The sequence below is a fragment of the Callithrix jacchus genome, chromosome 5, assembly GCF_049354715.1.
Source record: "Callithrix jacchus isolate 240 chromosome 5, calJac240_pri, whole genome shotgun sequence".
Lineage (NCBI taxonomy): Eukaryota > Metazoa > Chordata > Mammalia > Primates > Cebidae > Callithrix > Callithrix jacchus.
Genome location: NC_133506.1, coordinates 94,737,757 through 94,759,282, shown reverse-complemented (window position 1 = coordinate 94,759,282; position 21,526 = coordinate 94,737,757). Strand labels below are relative to the sequence as shown.

General features: G+C 42.9%; 1 protein-coding gene and 1 long non-coding RNA gene across 6 annotated transcripts in view; one reads left to right on the top strand and one right to left on the bottom strand.

The window, feature by feature from the left end:
• MED13 (mediator complex subunit 13) overlaps positions 1 to 21,526 on the bottom strand; it is a 232,951-nt gene that overhangs the window by 102,447 nt on the left and 108,978 nt on the right. For 2 of the 3 annotated variants that reach the window (XR_013535714.1, XM_002748181.6), the window contains exons 1-2: positions 6,518 to 7,316; positions 4,433 to 4,667 (exon numbers count right to left, since the gene is read on the bottom strand). Coding sequence is in view for 2 of the 3 variants with exons in the window: in XM_002748181.6 (XP_002748227.1) it covers positions 4,433 to 4,667; positions 6,518 to 6,583 (301 nt within the window). In the remaining variant the exon portion in view is untranslated. Of the gene's footprint in view, positions 1 to 4,432; positions 4,668 to 6,517; positions 7,317 to 21,526 lie in introns of those variants that run through there. The other variant, XM_078373689.1, reaches the window with a different exon arrangement.
• Positions 7,447 to 21,526, top strand: part of LOC118153785 (uncharacterized) — a 31,132-nt gene continuing 17,052 nt past the window's right edge. For 2 of the 3 annotated variants that reach the window (XR_004743326.3, XR_004743325.3), the window contains exons 1-3: positions 7,447 to 8,320; positions 8,715 to 8,801; positions 9,182 to 9,320. This is a non-coding gene — a long non-coding RNA (uncharacterized LOC118153785). Of the gene's footprint in view, positions 8,321 to 8,714; positions 8,802 to 9,181; positions 9,321 to 11,017; positions 11,248 to 21,526 lie in introns of those variants that run through there. The other variant, XR_004743327.3, reaches the window with a different exon arrangement.

The window sequence follows — 21,526 nt, the reverse complement described above, 5'->3', positions numbered from 1 at the left end:
ACTGTCTAAATCATCAAACCCAAGGAAAGTCTGAGAAACTGTCAGTCTAGCAAAGCCTAAGGAAACATGACGATTAAATGCAATATGGGTATCTTAGACGGAATCCTAGGGAAAAAAGGGCTATTAGGCAAAAAAAAAAGGAAGTTCAAATAAAATATACACTTTCATTAATAATAAAGTATCAATATTGGTTCATTAAAGTTTATTTTTTAAAATACACTGCATGACACAAAGGAGCTAACAAGGTTAACCAAAGGCAATTCTGTATTTTTGTTATTGAATATTCCAGTTAGGAAAAATTGAAAATTAAAATCTTTGCAAAAAGGAATGCTTTCCCTCTTCCCCTACTACCAAGAAAAACAAGGGCAATATTATCACCATAATAAAAAACACTTCAGTAACAAGATGTGGTGGGTGCTGAACCAAACAGAAGGACACTGCCTGTGAAGAGCAGGCTCAAGCTAAATTAACCAGCTTTTTAGCTACCACCTGGGTCCTTCCGGTTCCCCTTTCCTCAGTGCTACACCTCTTGGAACTCAGGACTGCCTCCAGCAGCTGATGCTACTCTGTACTGTCCAGCTGCTCTCTTCTCAGGGGAGCTTAAAAGAAGGAAATAGAGTGCCACAGATGGGAAGAAATGAAAAAGGAGTTAGCTTGAGAGACAGAAGCAGACTAATTACCCCAAGAGGGAGGCAGACGCTGTCCCCAGAGCAAAGAAAAGGGCAAGACAAATATATTCCATCTGAAAAGACCTTATTATTCTTTAAGGTATGTCTGATTTAAGTAACAACATTCTAAAGTAAATAACAGATTTTTAAAGAAAGCTAAAACATTATATAAATACTACTGACTATGCAAACTAAAACAGTACAGGACAGGCTTTGGAACAGTAAATATGATCACAAACCATTCCTAGTTGTATTTCAGTTTACTATTTCAATCACTTCCACTCTGATAAATTTATAAAAGTTATTTATAGCCAATAGCATTGGCTCATGCCTGTAATCCTAGCGCTTTGGGAGGCCAAGGCAGGTGGACTGCCTGAGCTCAGAAGTTCAAGACCAGCCTGGGGAAACACGATGAAACTCCATCTCTACTAAAAATACAAAAACTTAACCGGGCGTGGTGGCATGCGCCTATAATCCCAGCTACTTGGGAGACTGAGACCGGAGAATCACTTAAACCCAGGAGGTGGAGGTCGCAGTGAGCCGAGATCACACCATTACACTTCAGCACAGATGACAACGCAAGACTCTGTCTCAAAAGAAAAACAGTTATATTGGCCGGGCACAGTGGCTCACGCCTATAACCCCAGCACTTTGGGAGGCTGAGGCAGATGGATCATGAGGTCAGGAGATCAAGACCATGCTGGCTAACAGAGTGAAACCCCATCTCTACTAAAAATACAAAAAATTAGCCAGTTGTGATGGCACATGCCTGTAGTCTCAGTTACTTGGGAGGCTGAGGCAGGAGAATCGCTTCCAAAAGGTGGAAGTTGCAGTGAGCCAAGATCACGCCACTGCACTCCAGCCTGGGTAACAGAGCGAGACTCTGTCTCAAGAAAAAAAAAAAAGTCATTTACTATTCAATAGCATTCAGTAAAATCTGACAGCAGTTAAAACCCAACCTCCCCAGGCAGGGTGCGGTGGCTCAAGCCTGTAATCCCAGCACTTTGGGAGGCTGAGGCGGGTGGATCACAAGAGATCGAGACCATCCTGGTCAACATGGTGAAACCCCGTCTCTACTAAAAATACAAAAAATTAGCTGGGCACGGTGGCGCGTGCCTGTAGTCCCAGCTACTCGGGAGGCTGAGGCAGGAGAATTGCCTGAACCCAGGAGGCGGAGGTTGCAGTGAGCCGAGATCGCACCATTGCACTCCAGCCTGGGTAACAAGAGCGAAACTCTGTCTCAAAAAAAAAAAAACAAAAACCCCAACCTCCCCAAATTACTTTTTTTGAGACTGAGTCTCGCTCTGTAGCCCAGGCTGGAGTGCAGTGGCATGATCTTGGCTCACTGCAACCTCCGCCTCTCGGGTCCTAGTTCAAGCAATTCTCCTGCCTCAGCCTCTCAAGTAGCTGGGATTATAGGCATGTGCCACTATGCCCAACTAATTTTTGTATTTTTAGTACAGATGGGGTTTCACCATGTTGGCCAGGCTGGTCTTGAACTCCTGACTTTATGATCCGCCTGCCTCGGCCTCCCAAAGTGTTGGGATTACAGGTGTGAACCACTGCACCCGGCCCCAAAATTACTTTCATTCATGTTCACGATCACCATCTATTTTAAAGGTACTAGTAACTACCATTTTTGAAAATTATGCTAAAAACCAAAGCTAAAAATGTTTAAGACATTTCTCTTAAATGTCTTAAAGAAAGACATTTCTTTCTTTAAGAAAGAAACCCAGTTTCAGTAGAGAAAATTTATCTGACTGGTAACACGAAACCTAGGAAAAAAACTCGACTGTTTTAACAATTTACATCAAAGTGCTCACATCTAACTTCAATAGTCTTTTAACTTTAGCAATATTATTCTAGTATCGTAAAACCAGGCCAGGTGCAGTGGCTCACACTTGTAATCCCAGTACTTTAGGAGGCCAAGATGGGAAGACCACTTGAGGCCAGGAGTTCAAGACCAGCCTGGTCAACATAGCAAGACCCCATCTCTACTTAAAAAAAGAAAAAAAAATCAAACATTATATATCTCTAAAAATTATCTTTGAGTCTACAATGTGTATTTCATGGAATCTTAAAAAAAGATGTGTTTAGTCTGCTTAGATGCGCTGTCAACTTTAAGAAGACCAAAGCCCCTAAGTCAGCAATAAAGATTTTTCAATAATTATGTTTTATCAACAAGTATAGTTTATCAATAGTTTACAGTTTTTCAACAATGTTATACAGTTTCCAAACATTCTAGTAAGGTGATTTTTATGAGCACTTAATGATTAAAATAACTCAAATACTATATCCAAGTCAATGAAAGAAAAAGGAAGCTGGCGGGCTTAGCTTTTGGCATGATGATTAGAAAGCATAGTCTATGCTAAAACCACAATATAAATGTACATCATATGTATGTACATATATACATATACACAAACACATCATTTTACACATTTAGAACTACGTTGAACACACAGAACTAAGGACTCTGCGGCAGGCATCTTAGTAGAAAAACTACATAAGCTGGAAAGCTTTCTTAAAGAATTGCAATCACTCTAATAAATAACAACACTGGAGAATGTGTTCATTAGAATGTAAAAAGCAATTATCAAAACAAATGTAACACATACATTCCTACATAAATGTTGATCTTACTAAGTACCAGTTCAAGATACAGACAGCTAGAATACATTCTATCCAAAAATAAAATAGATGCCAGAGGTCAAACGAACAATATTAGAAACCTCAGAGTACTCAACTTCAAATAAGAACTTAAAAAAATTATCTAGAAATCCTAAAAGGACAATAAGAGAAACTTCAGAGTACTCAATTTCAAATAAGAACTTTAAAAAAATTATCTAGAAATCCTAAATTTATCTGTCAATAATCATAAACTATCTTACTGAAGTCTTTGGTATCCTATAACATAGAACTAATCATCTACATTCCTATTATCTAAGATTCAGTTAATACTGACTTTGACAGTTTAAAGCTTCAGTAATTATATGAAAAGCTACACTTTCTCTTTCTAAAGTAGCATTTGGTCCTAAAAGTCAAGAAAATAAGGAAGTAATCACACTGATTTGCTCACAATAAAATTGTTTGTGTAACCTTTTAGATTATGATCCCATGTCCTATAAAAGCTAAACAAGTTGGCACTTGTCTCTTATTATGTTTGACAGAACAGTATGAGTCACTTTCCTAAAATAACTAAATTAACATATGCCTTCATATGTTAATCAAACACAAATGACAGTAACAAAATACTCTTATGCCTTAAAACACACACATACACACACACACACACACACACACAGAAAGAGAGAGAGAAAGAGAGACATACATTTCCAGTACTTTTAGAATTGTCTGCCTATTTATGCAAAAGACTCAACTTCAGCAGTGGCTGAAATGACTCAAAAGTTACATTTGGCTTTAAAACTATTACATGACTTTGTTAGGACTTTATTTCCTGATTCCACTTTTTCAGATTAATATAACATGCCTCCCTTGGGCCCTAACTACCTGTGATGAATTAAGAAGGAAGAGGGGTGGTGGAAGGAGAAAGTCATTCAAGCATTAAAAACCCAGCTATAACAACATGGATAATATAAGTAAAATAAAATAATCATGGTGAAATAAAACATGAAGCTGAATTTTTATCTGGCCTCCTACCTAAGTGTTCCACAAAAACAAACAAACTGAATTTGTAATACAAATGATATTTTGGGAGAAGTATACAATGTTGCTATATCATTAGAATGGTAAGTTGCTTTCACCTGCTAAGTCATGGTGAATAAGGTCAGCAAAATTGGGGTCTTCACCCCACCAAAATATCCACAATTCTCTTCTTCCAGGTCTTTGATCTCGCCGCCAAACACCAAGTACATCTGCCTTAAGGCAGCGACTAAAACTGCTCAAAATGGGGTCTTCTTCTGTCACAGGAAACAGAATAGGGGCAGAAGTTGGGCCTTGCCATACATATCTTTTCCATTTAATTCCCGTCAAGTCAGCCTGAAGGAAAGAAAGCATGATGTTTTATTATTGCACATTCACTCAAAGTCAAAAGTACTCAATATGACGTCTCTATTTCATTAAGGCGTTACAATTTTTCAATGTATGCTAGAGATATTGAATGCAAATGAGGACAAAAAAAGACTTTATAATTCAACAACCAAGAATTTTAGGGAAAAGAACACTATTAAAAATTAACAACCACCACCATGTCACTGATTAATAAGCAAATATGTACCCCAGTAGAAACAAAAGAAACTGAATGAAGTTAAATATAGACATACACTTCAATATGTACACAGAACATACATTTTTCTCTGTCCTAACTGGTCACATTTGTTCATTGGTATGAAACTTTTAACTGAGAATCAATGATTAAAGACCCTATCATGGGTTTTTATTCCACATTTACAGGATTAATGTCTCTAACAAAGAGACATCCGAACAAGTCCTGAAAAAAAATCCATGTTAATTCTTCACACACACCCAATCGGAAAAGTCAAATAGCCGCTCACAAAGAACTGTGAGATTTGTGCTAGTCTATCTTCAAAGAACCTGATCCTAAAAGTACCAAAAATAGACTGCGTTGGATAACATAGAAATATAAAACCCGGTGTATGTCTTACTATATGTGAAGAGATGCTGATTAATGGACATTGAAAAGAAAAACATATTGTAGAAGAGTATTAAAGATCTCAATTTAGCATCCGGAAAGAAATTCGACAAGAGTAATTCAATAATTATTTAATCTAACTTAAAGGAGCAAAGCATAAGGTGCCAAAAATGAAACTGCTGATACATGACTGGCAGTTTACACTTGCCAACTAGTTGTGCTCCGCCCACTTGACTCACTTACCTATCACATACTCTTTAATACTTCTCATAGCACAAGGGAGAAAATGAAAAAATAAAGTCACCCAAACTTAAAGTCATTGATGAAGCTCTCAGCTACTGTCCCATACAGGACAAGTTATTTGCAACAGTTGGTACTTTTGAAAGTCGTAACTGTTGGATGTTACCAGACCCGAGCTAACTTACACAATGGTCATCCCTACATGCAGCTTCCCCCGACTTTCCATTTCAATCAAACAAGGAGCAGCCTGCTCAAAACATTCTAAAAAAGCAAGCAAAACACAATAAATATAGAAACAGTGCAAAATCACAGCACCTCATCCATCAGCCTCCTCCACTCTCACAAAAACATTATGTTCTAATAAAGGCAAGATGGCTAGAAATTGTCAAAAACGGCAAACTGTTTTGAAAGTTTAAAAAGAAACATATGAAATGGCACCTACTGGTTTTTACAGAGATCTGAAGTCACCCAAAAAAGAAACTAATCTTGCCTTAGCTTGACTTATACCAAAAAAAAAAAAAAAAAAAGTAAAACGAAGACAGGTTTCTAGGGCATAAGTTCTGGGGTCCTGTTTACATGGGGAAACCAAATTACCAGGGTGAGACATAAAGGCAGTGGGGAGCAGGGGCAATAATGGAAAGCGTGAAGCAAGGATACAGTACCGGGCCAATAAAGAAAAAAGCAACAGTTAAGCAAGACAGAGAGAAAGGTTAGTGTTCTGCCAGATCAGGAGCCCAAGTTGAGGACGAGACTACGGTGAGGAAGAGAGTCCGAAACAAGACAAGAAAAAATGCCAACAGTCCCCAAACAGAGCCCGGCACCGTGGGAGAGCGAACACCGTCTCCTAGGGTTGCCCATGGAGCTTCGCAGGGCGCCGGCTCCGGCTGGGCCTCGCCCGGGGACTCGGGCATCTGGACCAGACCCGGCCCCCTCCCCCACGGCCCAAAGGCGCACCTCGCGGCCCCCTCCCTCGGCGCCCGCCGGCCCCGGCACTCACCAGGCAGAAGAGGTTACAGTGACAATCTTCCAGGCTGGCCCCGTTCGGCACGAAGGAGGCACTCATCGTCCCTCACAGCAGCCGCCGCCGGCGCCACAACCCACCATCCGCCATTACCGCCGCCTCCGACCAGAGAGAGAAACACAGACACCGGGGAGGGCGAAGGGGGGGTAGTGGTTGGGGGGGCGATGGAAGAGGAGGCCGCCGGGCCGCCCGCCCTCCCCACCCACCCCCCGCCGCCGCCGCCGCCGCAGCCGGGAGCAGCCCCCGCCGCCCGGCCGGCACCCAGCCGCCCGGGGCCGAGGGCCGGAGGCGGGAGGGCCGCGCCGCGCTCGCCTGGCGGGCCGGACTGCGGAGCCCGCGGACGCTTGTCCCTCTTTGGGGGACGGATGGGATGTGTGCCCCTACCGCAAGAAAATAATAAATTACACAATAAATAATCAAAATAGAGTCCGAGACGGCAGAGCCCAAGCCCTAGAGGGTTCTCCCGGGCGGGGAGGCGCCCGCACAGAGGCGGAAAGGGCGAGAACCGGGAGAGCCCAGGCCCCCGGCCCGGCAGCGGCGATGTCCTTAAGCCCAGAGTCTCCTCAGCGGCGGAGGTGGTGGCGGCGTCTGCGGGCTCACACCATTCTCTGGCTGTCTTCGTGTCGTCCCTGAGCCGAGCCGGTCTAATGTCTGCCCTCCTGCGGCCTCACCGCCTGGACGCCGTAGTCTCCCCCATTTTGTGGGCCCAGCGGGCGGTGATTTTCCCCCTTTAATCCGAATTCACGGGTTTTCCCTTCGCTTTAATGGCGGCCACAGGGACCAGCTCGCCCTCTCTGCTCGCCCATTGGCCGCCTTGAGGTCACGTGGGCCCGGACTCCGTGGGGAGGGGGAGAGAGAAGTGAGCGAGGGAGCGCCGGGAAGCTTTCGGCCGAGGCGGTGAGCCCGGGGGACGGGGCAGCCAGCCGGTGGCTACTAACACAGCGCCATCTGCTGGGTGCCTCGGCCAGTGTAAAATGACCCGGGGCCCTGGCCGTGTATTTGCGAGGAAATTTACAGTCCAGGAAGGTTCATTTCACAAATCAATGAGAATTACGTAGAAATCATTTTGAGTTCTTTGGAAGAGAAAGTGTTGGCAAAAATTCCAAGACATTCTCATTTATTTCGCGAGGCTGCTGGGGTGCAGCGCAAACCTCTGGACTTGGGAGTCAGACGATCTGGATGGGGACAAGACTCAGCCACCTTAAAGTTGTGATATGAAGATAGAAACTTAAGAGACAAAATATTGCCCTGTAGTTAATAGGCTGGGAATTAGAGCCACACTGCCTGGGTTCCACGCTTGAGCAAGTCACTTCCTACTCTGTGTCTGTGTCCTCATCTGTAAATGAAGAAAACATACCCCTTACCCCACAGGTTTATTGTAATAAGTTAATACAAATTAAGCAGGTTGCCCAGTGCCCTGCACAGATAAGCATTGTTAAGGGTTACTATTACTGTTGTCATCATTACCTCATATAGTTATTGTGAGGAGCAGAACTAGTGTATGTAAAGGTCTCACTACTTTTTTTTGTTTACTTGTGTCTATCTAGTGCCTAAAAAAAGGTCCTAGCACACAGTAGGTGCTTGATATTTGTATATTTACAAATGACTGGGTGATAAGAAGTAAGAACCAAGCAAAAGGTTCCTTCTCTTTCCCATAAAACACTCAGTGCTTGGCTGGGTTACATTTCAATATAAGAGTTCAAGACAGTTTCTCTGAGGGTTGTAGGATTACAAGAAACAAAGAAGAAGAAAAATATGACTCAGAAGTTAGAAACATCGGTGAGTTAGGTCTTGTATTAAGTATTACAGATACGTAATTGTATCTGTTAAATGAATGGTAAACTCTTCTATATCACTTCTTCAGTCATAAATTGAAAAGAAGTTCTCATTCATCCATTTGTTCCTCTGTGGTGGTGAAGAGCCCAGATCTGAAGCCCAAAGCCTGGAGAAAAAGTTCTGCCCCTCACTAGATAGCCTTAGATCAAATTAATTTCTCTTACTCTCAGTTATTGTAAAATGGGGGTAATAAAAGTACTTTTCTCCTAAAGTGCCTGGTGAATGAAACAATGTAGATACAGTGCTTGCCACAGTGCTTACTTAATGTTAATTATTAATATAATTTAAAAAAATTATTGAGAACCTGCTAGCTCAATTGAGTGTGTTCTTCCTCTAGGCCTAGGATACAAATAGGAATGATACCTGCCTGTCCCTCAAGATTCCTAAAGAGAGGTACTAAAGGAAACATTTCCTACAGAATAAGGTAAAATACAACGGGGTAATTGCTTGAATTAGGTATGTACCTACTATGCCGCAATAAGAGCACTAGAAGAAGAGCATCAAAGTCAGAGAAGGTGTCACAAAGTAGGTAGGATTTGAAATCAGACTTGAAGGAAAAAATGAATTCTTATAAAGCCCTTTGAAGCAGTTAAATCTTGTTAAACCTAATTCACACCCAAAGTCCACATAGTTAAGTCAATTATGCAACCAGGAGTCATTCAATCCAGGAGCTCAAATCAAATTTATAACTGAGTGCCAGCACCAGGAGACAACAATCCCCAGATCCAGTGAGGTACGGGCTCCTCTACTCATTTCCCTTTCTCTGAGAGACTCCTTGGATCTTTGTTCCACTACTTTCCTCAGGCTGAAACGCCTTCCTCGACCTCACATCTAAACGGGTCTCCATTTTTCAAATTGTTGCCCTCCCATTGCCTGGACCCCCTGACTTGAGCAGCATCTTCAGGACTCCAGTGGCAGGTAGAATCTACTCAAAACCTACCAGGTAGGAAGTAACCTTTAATTGACTTTTCTGTTTGAATGTCAATCTTTTCAAAAAGAAAGGGGAGACAGAAGCAAAGAAAGGTGGAAGACCCAGAAGAAAAACTGATGGAGCATCGCAGAAGGGAGCAGGAGAGAGAGACAGGACTAAGAGAACGGAGAAGCAGAGTAGAATAGAGGGAGATCCCAGTTGTGAGGGGAATGGAATCATGGGAGGAGGGAAAGAGTAGGAATAAGTATTTTCAGCCCATAAAGAACATATCAGTAACCACTTATATTCTGTAAAAATGACACTTTGTGTGATTTAAAGAGTAATTTATGGACTTTGGGTGATGATGATGTGTCAGTGTAGGTTCATCAGTTGTGGTAAATGTACCACATTGGTGGGAGATGTTGATCATGAGGGAGGCTATGCATGTGTTGGGGCAGAAGTTATATGGGATTTTTAGGAAGAAATGAAAATAAATTAAAATGTTACACACATATTGTTGGTCGGGCATGGTGGCTCATGCCTGTAATCCCAGAACTTTGGAAAACCAAGGCAGGTGGATCACCTGAGTTCAGGAGTTCAAGACCAGCCTGGCCAGTATGGTGAAACCCTGTCTTTACTAAAAATACAAAAATTAGCCAGGCTTGGTGGCAGGTACCTGTAATCCCAGCTACTCGGGAGGCTGAGGCAGCAGAATCACTTGAATCTGGGAGGTGGAAGTTGCAGTGAGCTGAGATCGTGCCACTGCGCTCCAGCCTGGGCAACAGAGGGAGACTCTGTCTCAAAATAAATAAATAAATACATTACACACACATTGTCAAAAGTTTGCAGATACATAAAAGCATAAAGATGAAAATTTTAAATGTACATTACCCAAAGAAGTCCATAACATCACCATTCATAATTAATCACTTTTTAACATTTTGATGTATTTCCTTCCAGACTTTTCCCTATATATATTTTTCCTACATGGTTGAGATCATACTATATAACCAGTTAACTACACACATTTATTAACCATCTAGTGTGTGTCAGGTCATGTGTTGACAAAATAGAGCATGTACAAGCAGCTCATAATCTTGCTTACAATGGCTCTTGGAAAGTTAGACCAACTGGGGTCAAAACTCCATGCTTGGCTTGGCACGGTGGCTCATGCCTGTAATCCCAGTACTTTGAGAGTCTGAGGCAGTCAGATTGCTTGAGCCCAAGAGTTTGAGACCAACCTAGGCAGCACAACGAAACCCTCACCCCCAACAACAAAAATATAAAAATTAGCTGGGTGTGGAAACACGCACCTGTAATCCCAGATACTCGGGAGGTAGAAGTGGAGAGATGGATTGAGCCTGGGAGGTAGAGATTGCAGTGAGTTGAAATTGTACCACTGCACTCAGCCTGGGTGACAGAGTGAGACCCTGTCTCAAAAAGCAAGCAAGGAAACAGAACTTCATGCTTGCTAGCTCCCTAACTTCAATTTACCCCTTTGTAAAATGTGTATGTAATAATAGCACCTAAATGTCGGAGTTGCTGCAATGATTAAAAGAGATAATCCAAGTAAAATAGGACCCAATTGGGAATGTTAAGGTTAATTTTAGAGGTAACTTTGGGCCAATAATCTGGGTCAATAATCACCGATTGTCTTCTATTCTTTGAAATGTGGATTCACTCAGTGTTCTGCATTCAAAACTGTTCTGTAACCCCCTTCGACCTTGTAGGGGTTCCATCCTGAATGAGATGGTGGAGGCACTGGCGTACAAACTACCACTTGGTCTCCAGGAAGGTGACAGAGTTACATCACCTGAGACAGACAAGTCCAGGAAAGGGCACCTGATGCTACACATATGATTCTGAAAAATCTGCAAGGTCTAGAGCAGCACTGTCCAATAGAAATGCAATGAGAGCTAAAACCTATTTAAATGAAAAATAAAATTTAAAAAAAAGATGCAATGAGAGCTAAATAAGTAACTTGAATTTTTTCCATAGCCATGTTAAAGAAGTAAAAATTAAGGCCTGGCACAGTGGCTCACGCCTGTAATCCCAGCACTTTGGGAGGCTGAGGCAAGTGGATCACAAGGTCAGGAGTTCGAGACCAGCTTGGCCAACATGGTGAAACCCCATCTCTACTAAAAATAGCTGGGCATGGTAGTACACACCTGTGATTCCAGCTACTCGGGAGGCTGAAGCAAGAGAATCGCTGGAACCCGGGAGGCAGAGGTTGCGGTGATCTGAGATCACTGAGATCACACTGCACTCCAGCTTGTGTGACAGAGTGAGACTCTGTCTCAGAAAAAAAAAGTAAAAACTAACAAGTGAAATTAATATAAAGTACACATACTTTATCTCAGTATGTCAGAATCATTTTCATTTTACATGTAGTGAATATAAAAAATAATTGAGATAGTTTGCATTCCTTTTTTTAATCAAATCTTCAAAATCCACACTTATTTGCCCTTATAGCACATTTCCGTTTTAACTAGCAGATTTCAAGTGCCCATCAGCCATTTGCAACTGGTGGCTACTGTGTTGGAGAGTACAAGCCTAGAGTCAAAAGCTGAAAGCTAAGGACCAGTTAAGCTGTGGAGTAAGTGGTCTTGAGCCCGGGGACAATATTGATTTTCTTAAGGTCATTTTAATGGTTTAATGTTGTACTTAATTCAATAGAAAAAAAGGCTAAGAAGTTGCAAACCATTTTATTTCATGAATGCGCAGACACTATTTCATTGAATATAGCAATAAACAGACCTAAAAGAAATCAGCAGGTTGAGAAACGTAAGAAAACATTTCAACTCTAAGCATCAAATATCCTGAGTTTCTCAAAAGTTGTTGACTTGCCATTTTTCTCAGTAGTGTAGCATCCACTCTCAACCTTAAGTTTTATTTCATTTCAATATTAAAGTCAACTTCCCCTAATTTTCTTACTTTGAAATTAGGTTTGTAAATCATGCACAAATCAGAAAGTCCCCTCCTTTATCTTTATCCTACTTAAGCCAGTCATTCGACCTTTCCGGATCTATTTTCTCAAACATGAGGAAGAGACTAGCTAAAGTAATTACTATGATTTAACACCTAATATGTGACAATATATGTCAGACATGGTGTTAAGTAGCTTTGCCACACTTTCTGATGTATTATCCCAGTTTTCTAGCTTGAGATACTGAGGTTTAGAGAGCAATTTAAGAGGTCTGTAAAGTATGCTAAGGAATCCTAATCTACCAAGAGGGGCTCTAGAGAAACTTCTTAGGGGAAACAGTTGAAATAAGTCTTGAAGGATGAGTCGAGTTGAGCCAGGAAAAGACTGAGAGGGGAGAAGGCACAGAAGGAAGATGGGGAGGACTGGACAGCTGAGTGTTGAGAGGAAATGATTTGGCTGGAGAAGTAACCCCAGGAACAAATTATGAAGAGTTTGGATTTTATCCAGAAGAGAAAAACACCCCCCCCCTTTTTTTTTTTTAAAGACAAGGTCTCTCTCTGTCGCCCAGGCTGGTGTGGTCATAACTCAATTGCAGCCTCAGTCTCCAGGGCTCAAGCAATCCGACCACCTCAGTCTCCCAAGTAGCTGGGATTACAGGCGAGTGCCATGATGCCCAGCTAATTTTTTAAAAAAGATTTCTTTTCTTTTTTAAAAAAAATAGTCTGGGCATGGTGGTTCACACCTATAATCCCAGCACTTTGGGATGCCGAGGTGGGTGGATCACAAGGCCAGGAGTTCAAGACCAGCCTGGCCAATTTTGTGAAACCCCGTCTCTACTAAAAATACAAAAATTATGCCGGGCACGATGGCTCACACCTGTAATCCTAGCACTTTGGGAGGCTGAGGTGGGTGGATCACGTGAGGTCAGGAATTCAAGACCAGCCTGGCCATCATGGTGAAACCCCATCTTAAAAAAAAAAAAAATACAAAAATTACCCAGGTGTGGTGGCGGACGCCTGTAAGCCCAGATACTCAGGAGGCTGAGAAGGAGAATTGCTTGAACTCCGGAGATGGAGGTGGTAGTGAGCCGAGATCGCACAATTGTAGTCCAGCCTGGGTGACAGAGCAAGAATCCATCTCAAAAAAAAAATTTTTTTTAAATAAAATGAGATAGAGTCTCACTGTGTTGCCCAGGCTGGTCTTGAACTCCTGAGCTCGATTAAAAAATATTTTTTTTGAGATGGAGTCTCGGCCCACAGCTACCTTCACCTCTCGGGTTCAAGTGATTCTTTTGTCTCAGCCTCCCGAGTAGCTGGGATTATAGGCGCCCTCCACCATGCTTGGCTAATTTTTGCATTTTTAGCAGAGATGGGTTTTGCTATGTTGGCCAGACTGGTCGGAAACTTCTGGCCTCAAGGGACTGCCTGCCTTGGCCTCCCAAAGTGCTGGGATTACAGGCATGAGCCAATTTAAAAATTTTTAGTAGAGGCGAGGTGTTGCTGTATTGCCCAGGTTGGAAACCACTGAAACACTCTAAACATGAGAGTGATGAGCTATTTGTTTTTAGAAACAAGATACCAGGAAACTTGTTGAGGGCATTGTGCTAATCCAAGCAGGAAGTGAAGAGACCTGAACTAATTAAGAAGAGCTGGTCTAAAAACATCCTTCTGTTTTGCATCTATTCCCTCAATCACGGCATCGACAAGGAAAGTATAGAAGTAGAAGAAATCACTTTTGCAAACGGCTGAGTATTCTTTTCTCACTGAGCAGATGATTTTTCTGAGAGTGGCCAAAGCTGAAAGAAGAGACAAGTGCAGTTCTTTGAACCTGCTCCTCCTGCTAAAAAGTTCCAGGCAGGGCCATTCACAGTGGCTAACGCCTGTCATCCCAGCACTTTGGCAGACCAAAGTGGGCGGATTACCTGAGGTCAGGAGTTCGAGACCAGCCTGACCAACATGGAGAAACCCCGTCTCTACTGAAAATACAAAAATTAGCCGGGTGTGGTGGCACATTCCTATAATCCCAGCTACTCAGGAGGCTGAGGCAGGAGAATACTTGAAACCAGGAGGCAGAGGTTGCAGTGAGCTGAGATCATGCCATTGCACTCCAGCCTGAGCAACAAGAGCAAAACTCTGTCTCAAAAAAAAAAAAGTTCCAGGCAGAATTTTGGTCTCACAGGAAAATTATTCCTGCTCAGATACAAACCAATTTGTAATTTTATTGTTCTCTTCCCCCAAGAAAAGGTTCAACGGAGTTCAAAAGATATGACCAGCCAAGAAAATAGAAAGATTATTCTAGAATCTCTTGACTCTACCAAGAGTTTATAAGGGATGGGATAATAATGTAAACAGTCTGGGCACAGTTGCTTACACCTATAATCCTAGTACTTTCAAAGACCAAGGCGGGAAGACTGCCTGAGCTCAGGAGTTCAAGACCAGCCTGGGCAACATGCTGAAACCCCGCTTCTACTAAAAATACAAAAAATTAGCCAGGCATGATGGCGCACACCTATAATCTCAGCTACTTGGGAGGCTAAGGCATAAGAATTGCCAGAACCCAGGAGGTGGAGGCTGCAGTAAGCTGAGATTGCGCCACTGCACTTCAGCCTGGTTAACAGAGTGAGACTCCATCTCAAAATAGGTGAGTAAATAGTAATATAAACAAAGGTACTAGAGTTTTATAACATTTCTACCACTGCTTTTGACATTCATTCATTCATTCACTTAATAATATTTATGTTTACTATGTGCAAGTTTCTATGCTAGGTACTGTGATGATTGAGCAATATGCAACAGTACATCAGAAATTGATCTGACCCTCAAGAAGATTTTTAATGCTCAGATGATTAACATGAAATAAATAACTATAACTTTTATTTGAAAATGCCAAAAATTGATATAGATCAAATGTTGTAGAATTGTAAGAAGAGAGGGCTACCCCAGGTCACGAGGAAGAAAAGGTCAGTGGAGAAAAACTTTGCATTTTAAATAGATATGAATTGATGAATAAGATTTGAACTTGCAGAGATGTGGAAAAGAGCAATTTAGGCCAGTGTTTTTCAAACTGAAGTTTGAGAACAAGGTTCTAAAGAATGTTGCTGGGAATTCCATGCAAAAGGGTTCTTGGTTGTGCAGTTAATTTGCCTCTGTTCTTTCTCTTTTTTTTTTAAACGGAGTCTTTCTCTGTCACCCAGGCTGGAGTTCAGTGGCACAATCTTGGTTCACTGCAACCTCTGCCTCCTGGGTTCAAGCAATTCTCGTGCCACAGCCTCCCTAGTAGCTGGGATTACAGGGGAGGGCCCACTACCATACCCAGCTAATTTTTGAATTTTTTTTTTTTTTTTTTTTTTGAGACCGAGTTTCGCTCTTGTTACCCAGGCTGGAGTGCAATGGCATGATCTCAGCTCACCGCAACCTCCGCCTCCTGGGTTCAGGCAATTCTCCTGCCTCAGCCTCCTGAGTAGCTGGGATTACAGGCACGTGCCACCATGCCCAGCTAATTTTTTGTATTTTTAGTAAAGACGGGTTTCACCCTGTTGACCAGGATGGTCTCGATCTCTTGACCTTGTGATCCACCTGCCTCGGCCTCCCAAAGTGCTGGGATTACAGCCTTGAGCCACTGCGCCCGGCCCCGAATTTTTGTATTTTTAGTAGTGACAAGGTTTCACCATGTTGCCCAGGCTGGTCTTGAACTCTTGACCTCAAGTGATTTGCCTGCCTCGGCCTCCCAAAATGCTGGGATTACAGGTGTGAGCCACCATGCCTTTTTTTGTGTGTGTGTGTTTTTTTTTTTTGAGATAGGGTCTCATTCTGTCATCCATGCTGGAGTGCACTCTGGAGTACAGTGGTTCGAACATGACTCACTGCAGCCTTGGCCTTCTGGGCTTAAGCAATCCTCCTGCCTCAGCCTCCTGAGTAGCTGAGACCACAGGCGTGCACCACCATGTCCACTTAATTTTTGAAATTTTTTATATAGACAAGGTCTCGCCATGTTGCCCAGGCCTTACTGTCTCTAGAGGCTGCTCCTTGCAAATGACATTTCTCAGGCTCCTTTATCAATTTCCTTGTGGTTTGGTTTGGCCAACGGAGGGAAGGGTGGCAAATGAGGGACCATGAGAAAGCTAGGATTTTCCCTCTCCCTGCACTTCAGTGTTGGCTGTATTTTTTTTTTTTTTTTTTTTTTTGATATAGGGTCTCGCTCTGTCACCCAGGCTGGAGTGCAGTGGTGTGATCTTGGCTCACTGCAACCTCTGCCTCCCGGGTACAAGTGATTCTCCTGCTTCAGCCCCCCAAGTAGCTGAGACTACAGGCATGCACCACCATGCCCAGCTAATTTTTTGTATTTTTAGTTGAGATAGGGTTTCAGCATGTTAGCCAGGATGGTCTCAATCTCAGACCTCATGATCCGCATGCCTTGGCCTCCCAAACTGTTGGGATTATAGGCATGAGCCACTGTGACTGGCTTGGCTGTTTATTTATGGCACTAACTGCAGAAAACAGTTCTCTCCACAGTCCCAACTCTGTTGGGCAGTCCTGGCTCCTAGGCTATGGTATGTTTGTTATCTATCTCTATGTAATAAATTACCTCTGAACGTCACAACTTAAAACAGCAAGATTTTATCTCACACAGTTCCTGAGATTTAGTAACCTGCCAGTGACTTACCCAGGTGGTTCTGGCTCAGGGTTTCTCATAAGGTTTCAGTCAAGATGTGGCCTAGGGCTGCAGGCAGCTCAAGGCTAAGGTAGGGCTGAAGCACTCACTTCCAAGTTCAATCACACAGTTGTGTACAGGACACAGTTTCCTTCTACCAGATGGGCTTCTCAGAGCTGCACACAACATGGCAGCTTCCTTTTCCACCAGGAAGAAGAAGGAGAGAGAGAGTTCAAGACCAAGATGGAAGCTGCAGCCTTTTTGTAACCTAATCTCAGAAGTCATATACCATCACTTCTGCCACATGCCATTGGTCACACAGACTAACTGTGAAACAGAGTGTGCAGGGTTTACAGTAGGCTGTGAATACCAGGAGGCAAAAATAATTGGGAGCTGGCCGGGCACACTGGCTTATGCTTAAATCCCAGCACTTTGGGTGGCCGAGGAGGATGGATCATTTGAGGTCAGGAGTTCAAGACCAGCCTGGTCAACATGGTGAAACCGCATCTCTACTAAAACTACAAAAATTAGCTGGGCAGTAGTGGTGCATGCGTGTAATCCCAGCTACTCAGGAGGCTAAGGCAGGGGAATCGCTTGAGCCTGGGAGGCAGAGGTTGTGGGGAGCCAAGATCGAGCCACTGCACTCCAGTCTGAATGGGTGACAGAGTGAGACCGTGTCTCAAATAATAATAATCATCATAATCATAATTGGAAGCTATCTTGGAGAGTAGCTACCATAGTCCACCCTCTGTCCCCAATGTTTTGTTGCTCCAACATGCAAAATACACTCACTTCTTCCTAAAGTCTCCAAAGGTCTCCTGCCTTTACAGCCTCATCTTGAAGTACATGTGCAGATGAGGCTCCTTGGGTACGACTCCTTAAGCAGAGCTCCTTGAGTACAGTTCCTCTCCACCTGTGACACTGAAGAGACAATTTATCTTCCCCTTCATATACCCAACATGCAATGATGAGACAGGTATAGCAGGATAAAGGCTAGTTATTCTTGTTCAAAAATGGGAGGAAATGGCAGGTGCCAAGGGGCACTGACCCACTTTTATTCTGAAATACTACCCCACCACCAACTTTATAGGTCTGTGAATCCTACTGGGGTTCACTCCATTAGACAAAAGTCAGACCCACAAACCTCTTTCAGGTAAGCTCTACTCCACCTTGAGCTTCTGATCAGATCCCCTTAAGCTTCCTAGCAGTTTTGTCATTTTACTGAGAGAATACAGTATGGGAGCACACCTTTCATCTCTTTCAGAGCTTTTTGTCTGACTGAATAGTACTCTGAGGCACAACCTTAAATCTTCCTGAGATTTTATTTTTATTTCTTTATTTATTTCGAGATAGTCTCACTTTGTCAACCAGGCTGGAGTGCAGTGGCACGATCTCATTGCAACCTCTGCCTCCTGGGTTCAAGCAATTCTCGTTCCTCAGCTTCCTCAGTAGCTGGGATTACAGGCATGCACCACCACACCCAGCTAATTTTTGTGTTTTTAAAAATAGAGATGAGGTTTTGCCATGTTGGCCAGGCTGGCCTCAACCTCCCAGGCTCAAGCAATACATGCACATCAGCCTCCCAAGAAGCTGGTGTTACAGATGTGCCTGGTTAACTTTTTGTATTTTATCTTATTTTTTGTAGAGAAGGGGTTTTGTCATGTAGCCCAGGCTGGTCACAAACTCCTAAGCTCAAGGAATCCACTCCCCCACAGCCTCTCAAAGTGCCGGGATTACAGGCATGAACCACAGCACTGGGCAACATTACTTCATTTTCTTGTAAGCCTTCACCTACAGCCATTTCAAAGATCATGGTGTTTCTATTAATAACTTCTGTGAGGTACTTTAGACTTTCACTAATATTCTGCCCAAAGCCCGCTGCCTAGTTCCAAAGTCACTTTCACATTTTAGAATTTTGTTCCAGCAAAACCCTACCTCCAGTTACCAAAATCTGTATTAGTTATCTGTTTTTCTGTGTAACAGGTTACTCTGAAATTCAGCAGCTTAAAACAACAAATACTTATTATCTCACACAATTTCTGAGAACTGGTAATATGGGACTTGGATTAGCTCAGTGGTTCTGAGGTAGGAGGCAGGACTTAACTCCAGAGTTGGAAACTCGGACACTGGACCAGATTGAGGACTGCCTTAAAGGGAGAGGGTTGGCTGGTGTGGTGGCTCATGCCTGTAGTCCTAGCACTTTGGAGGCAGGTGAATCAAATAAGCTCAGGAGTTTGAGACCAGCCTGGGCAACATGGCAAAACCCATCTCTACAAAAAAATACAAAAAGAATTAGCCAGGTGTGGTGGCACAAACCTGTGGTCTCAGCTACATGGTAGGCTGAGGTGGGAGGATGGCTTGAGTCCAGGAAGTCGAGGGTGCAGTGAGCTGAGATCATGCCATTACACTCCAGCCTGGGTGACAGACTGAGACCTCATCTCAAGAAAAAAGTAAAAAATTAAATAAATGTTAAAAATAAAAGGAGAGGGGAGATGGGAAAAGCAGCTTTCCATAAGACAAACCCACCAGTGTGACATGCCCACCAGTGTGCCATATCAGTTTACCATTGCCGTAGCAACAACTGGAAGTTATACCCTTTTCCATGGCTATGACCTGATGACCTGGAAGTTACCACCCCTTTCCTAGAAATTTCTGTATAAACCACCCTTAATTTGCATGTAGTTATAAGTGGATGTAAATGTGACTACAGAACTGCCTTTGAGCTGCTATTGTGTGCCTCTGTGGCTACTGTACACTGCTGTTTCAAAAAGTGTTGCTGTATCACACCACAGGCCAACCCTTGAATTCTTTGCCATGTCAAGCAAAGAACCCTCCCAGGCTAAGCCCCAGTTCTAGGGCTTGCCGGCCCTGCATCAGTTCTGGCTCAAAGTTTCTCATAAGGTTGCAGGCAAATTGTCAGCTAGGGCTGCAGTTATCTCAAGGCTTACCTGGGACTGGAGATTCTGTGAGAAAAATCTGTAGCACACCTGAGGAGCAATCCCTCCTCCCTTACTCCCTACAGCATCTCCCTCATGTTGCTTATCTCTGGGTTGTCCCACCATCCCTCTGTTTGCCCTCTGAATTCCTCTCCCACATTTTAAACTAGTTTCTCTCATTATTATATTCCTTGTATGAATTCCTTGGCATAGGTACTGTTTTCTGGATCCTGACTTATGTAATACTCAACTAAGTATTATTGAGCTGAACAAAGTTAAACAGATTTCTTACGAAAGGACTTCTCAGAGCTTTTAATGTGCATTATAAATCTCCCAGAGGAATCTATAACATGCAGCATTTCCCATACTTTCTTTGTTCACAGTCTTCTGTTTGTTTTTTTTTTACATGTAACTGTAGCTAGCATGCAAAAGGCATAAATCAGAAACATCATAGTTCAGTTTGACTGGAACAATAAGTGTGTAAAGGCAAACAGTAAAAAATATGATGAAAAGAGGGTAGCTGCTGAACCACATAGAGTAAGGTGTTTACATTTGATCCTATAGGCATTGGAGAGTCATTGAAGGTTGCCTTCTGCAGGTTAAAAGATAGAATTGTTGAGCTAAATTATTTAATCACAGTAATAAACTTTATTTTTCTTCTATACTCTGAATCACTTAAAACAAAAGGAAAATTACTTTTTTCTTTGAGTTGGAGTCTTGTGGTATTGCCTGGTCTAGAGTGGAATGGCTATTCCCAGGGATTATCATTGTGCACTACAGCCACAAACTTCTAGGCTCAAATGATCCTCCTGCCTCAACCTCTCAAGCAGCTGGGACTATAGGCACATGCCACCATGTCTAGCTGAGGATTATATTTTAAACCTTTCTCTTTCTTCTGCCTTTACCTTTGGTTCAATAGGGTTGAAGAGCCTAGGCCCAAACTGCAGGAGCCTCATATTGTCTGCTTTACATTTTTTAAAAATTGCATTTTAGGTTTTGGAGTACATGTGCAGAACAAGCAAGATAGTTGCATAGGTACACACGTGGCGGTGTAATTTGCTGCCTTCCTCCCCTTCACCCACATCTGGCATTTCTCCCCATGCTATCCCTCCCCAGCTCCCCCCCCCACTGCTGTCCCTCCCCATTCCCCCCAATAGACCCCAGTGTGTAGTGTTCCCCTCCCTGTGTCCATGTGTTCTCATTGTTCATCACCCACCTATGAGTGAGAATATGCAGTATTTCATTTTCTGTTCTTGTGTCAGTTTGCTGAGAATGATGTTCTCCAGATTCATCCATGTCCCTACAAAGGACACGAACTCATCATTTTTGATTGCTGCATAATATTCCATGATGTACATGTGCCACATTTTCCCAGTCCAATCTACCATGGATGGGCATTTGGGTTGGTTCCAGGTCTTTGCTATTGTAAACAGTGCTGCAATGAACATTTGTGTGCATGTGTCCTTATAGTAGAACGATTTATAGTCCTTTGGATATATACCCAGTAATGGGATTGCTGGGTCAAATGGAATTTCTATTTCTAGGTCCTTGAGGAAACGCCACACTGTCTTCCACAATGGTTGAACTAATTTACACTCCCACCAGCAGTGTAAAAGTGTTCCTATTTCTCCACATCCTCTCCAGCATCTGTTGTCTCCAGATTTTTTAATGATCGCCATTCTAACTGGCGTGAGATAGTATCTCAATGTAGTTTTGATTTGCATCTC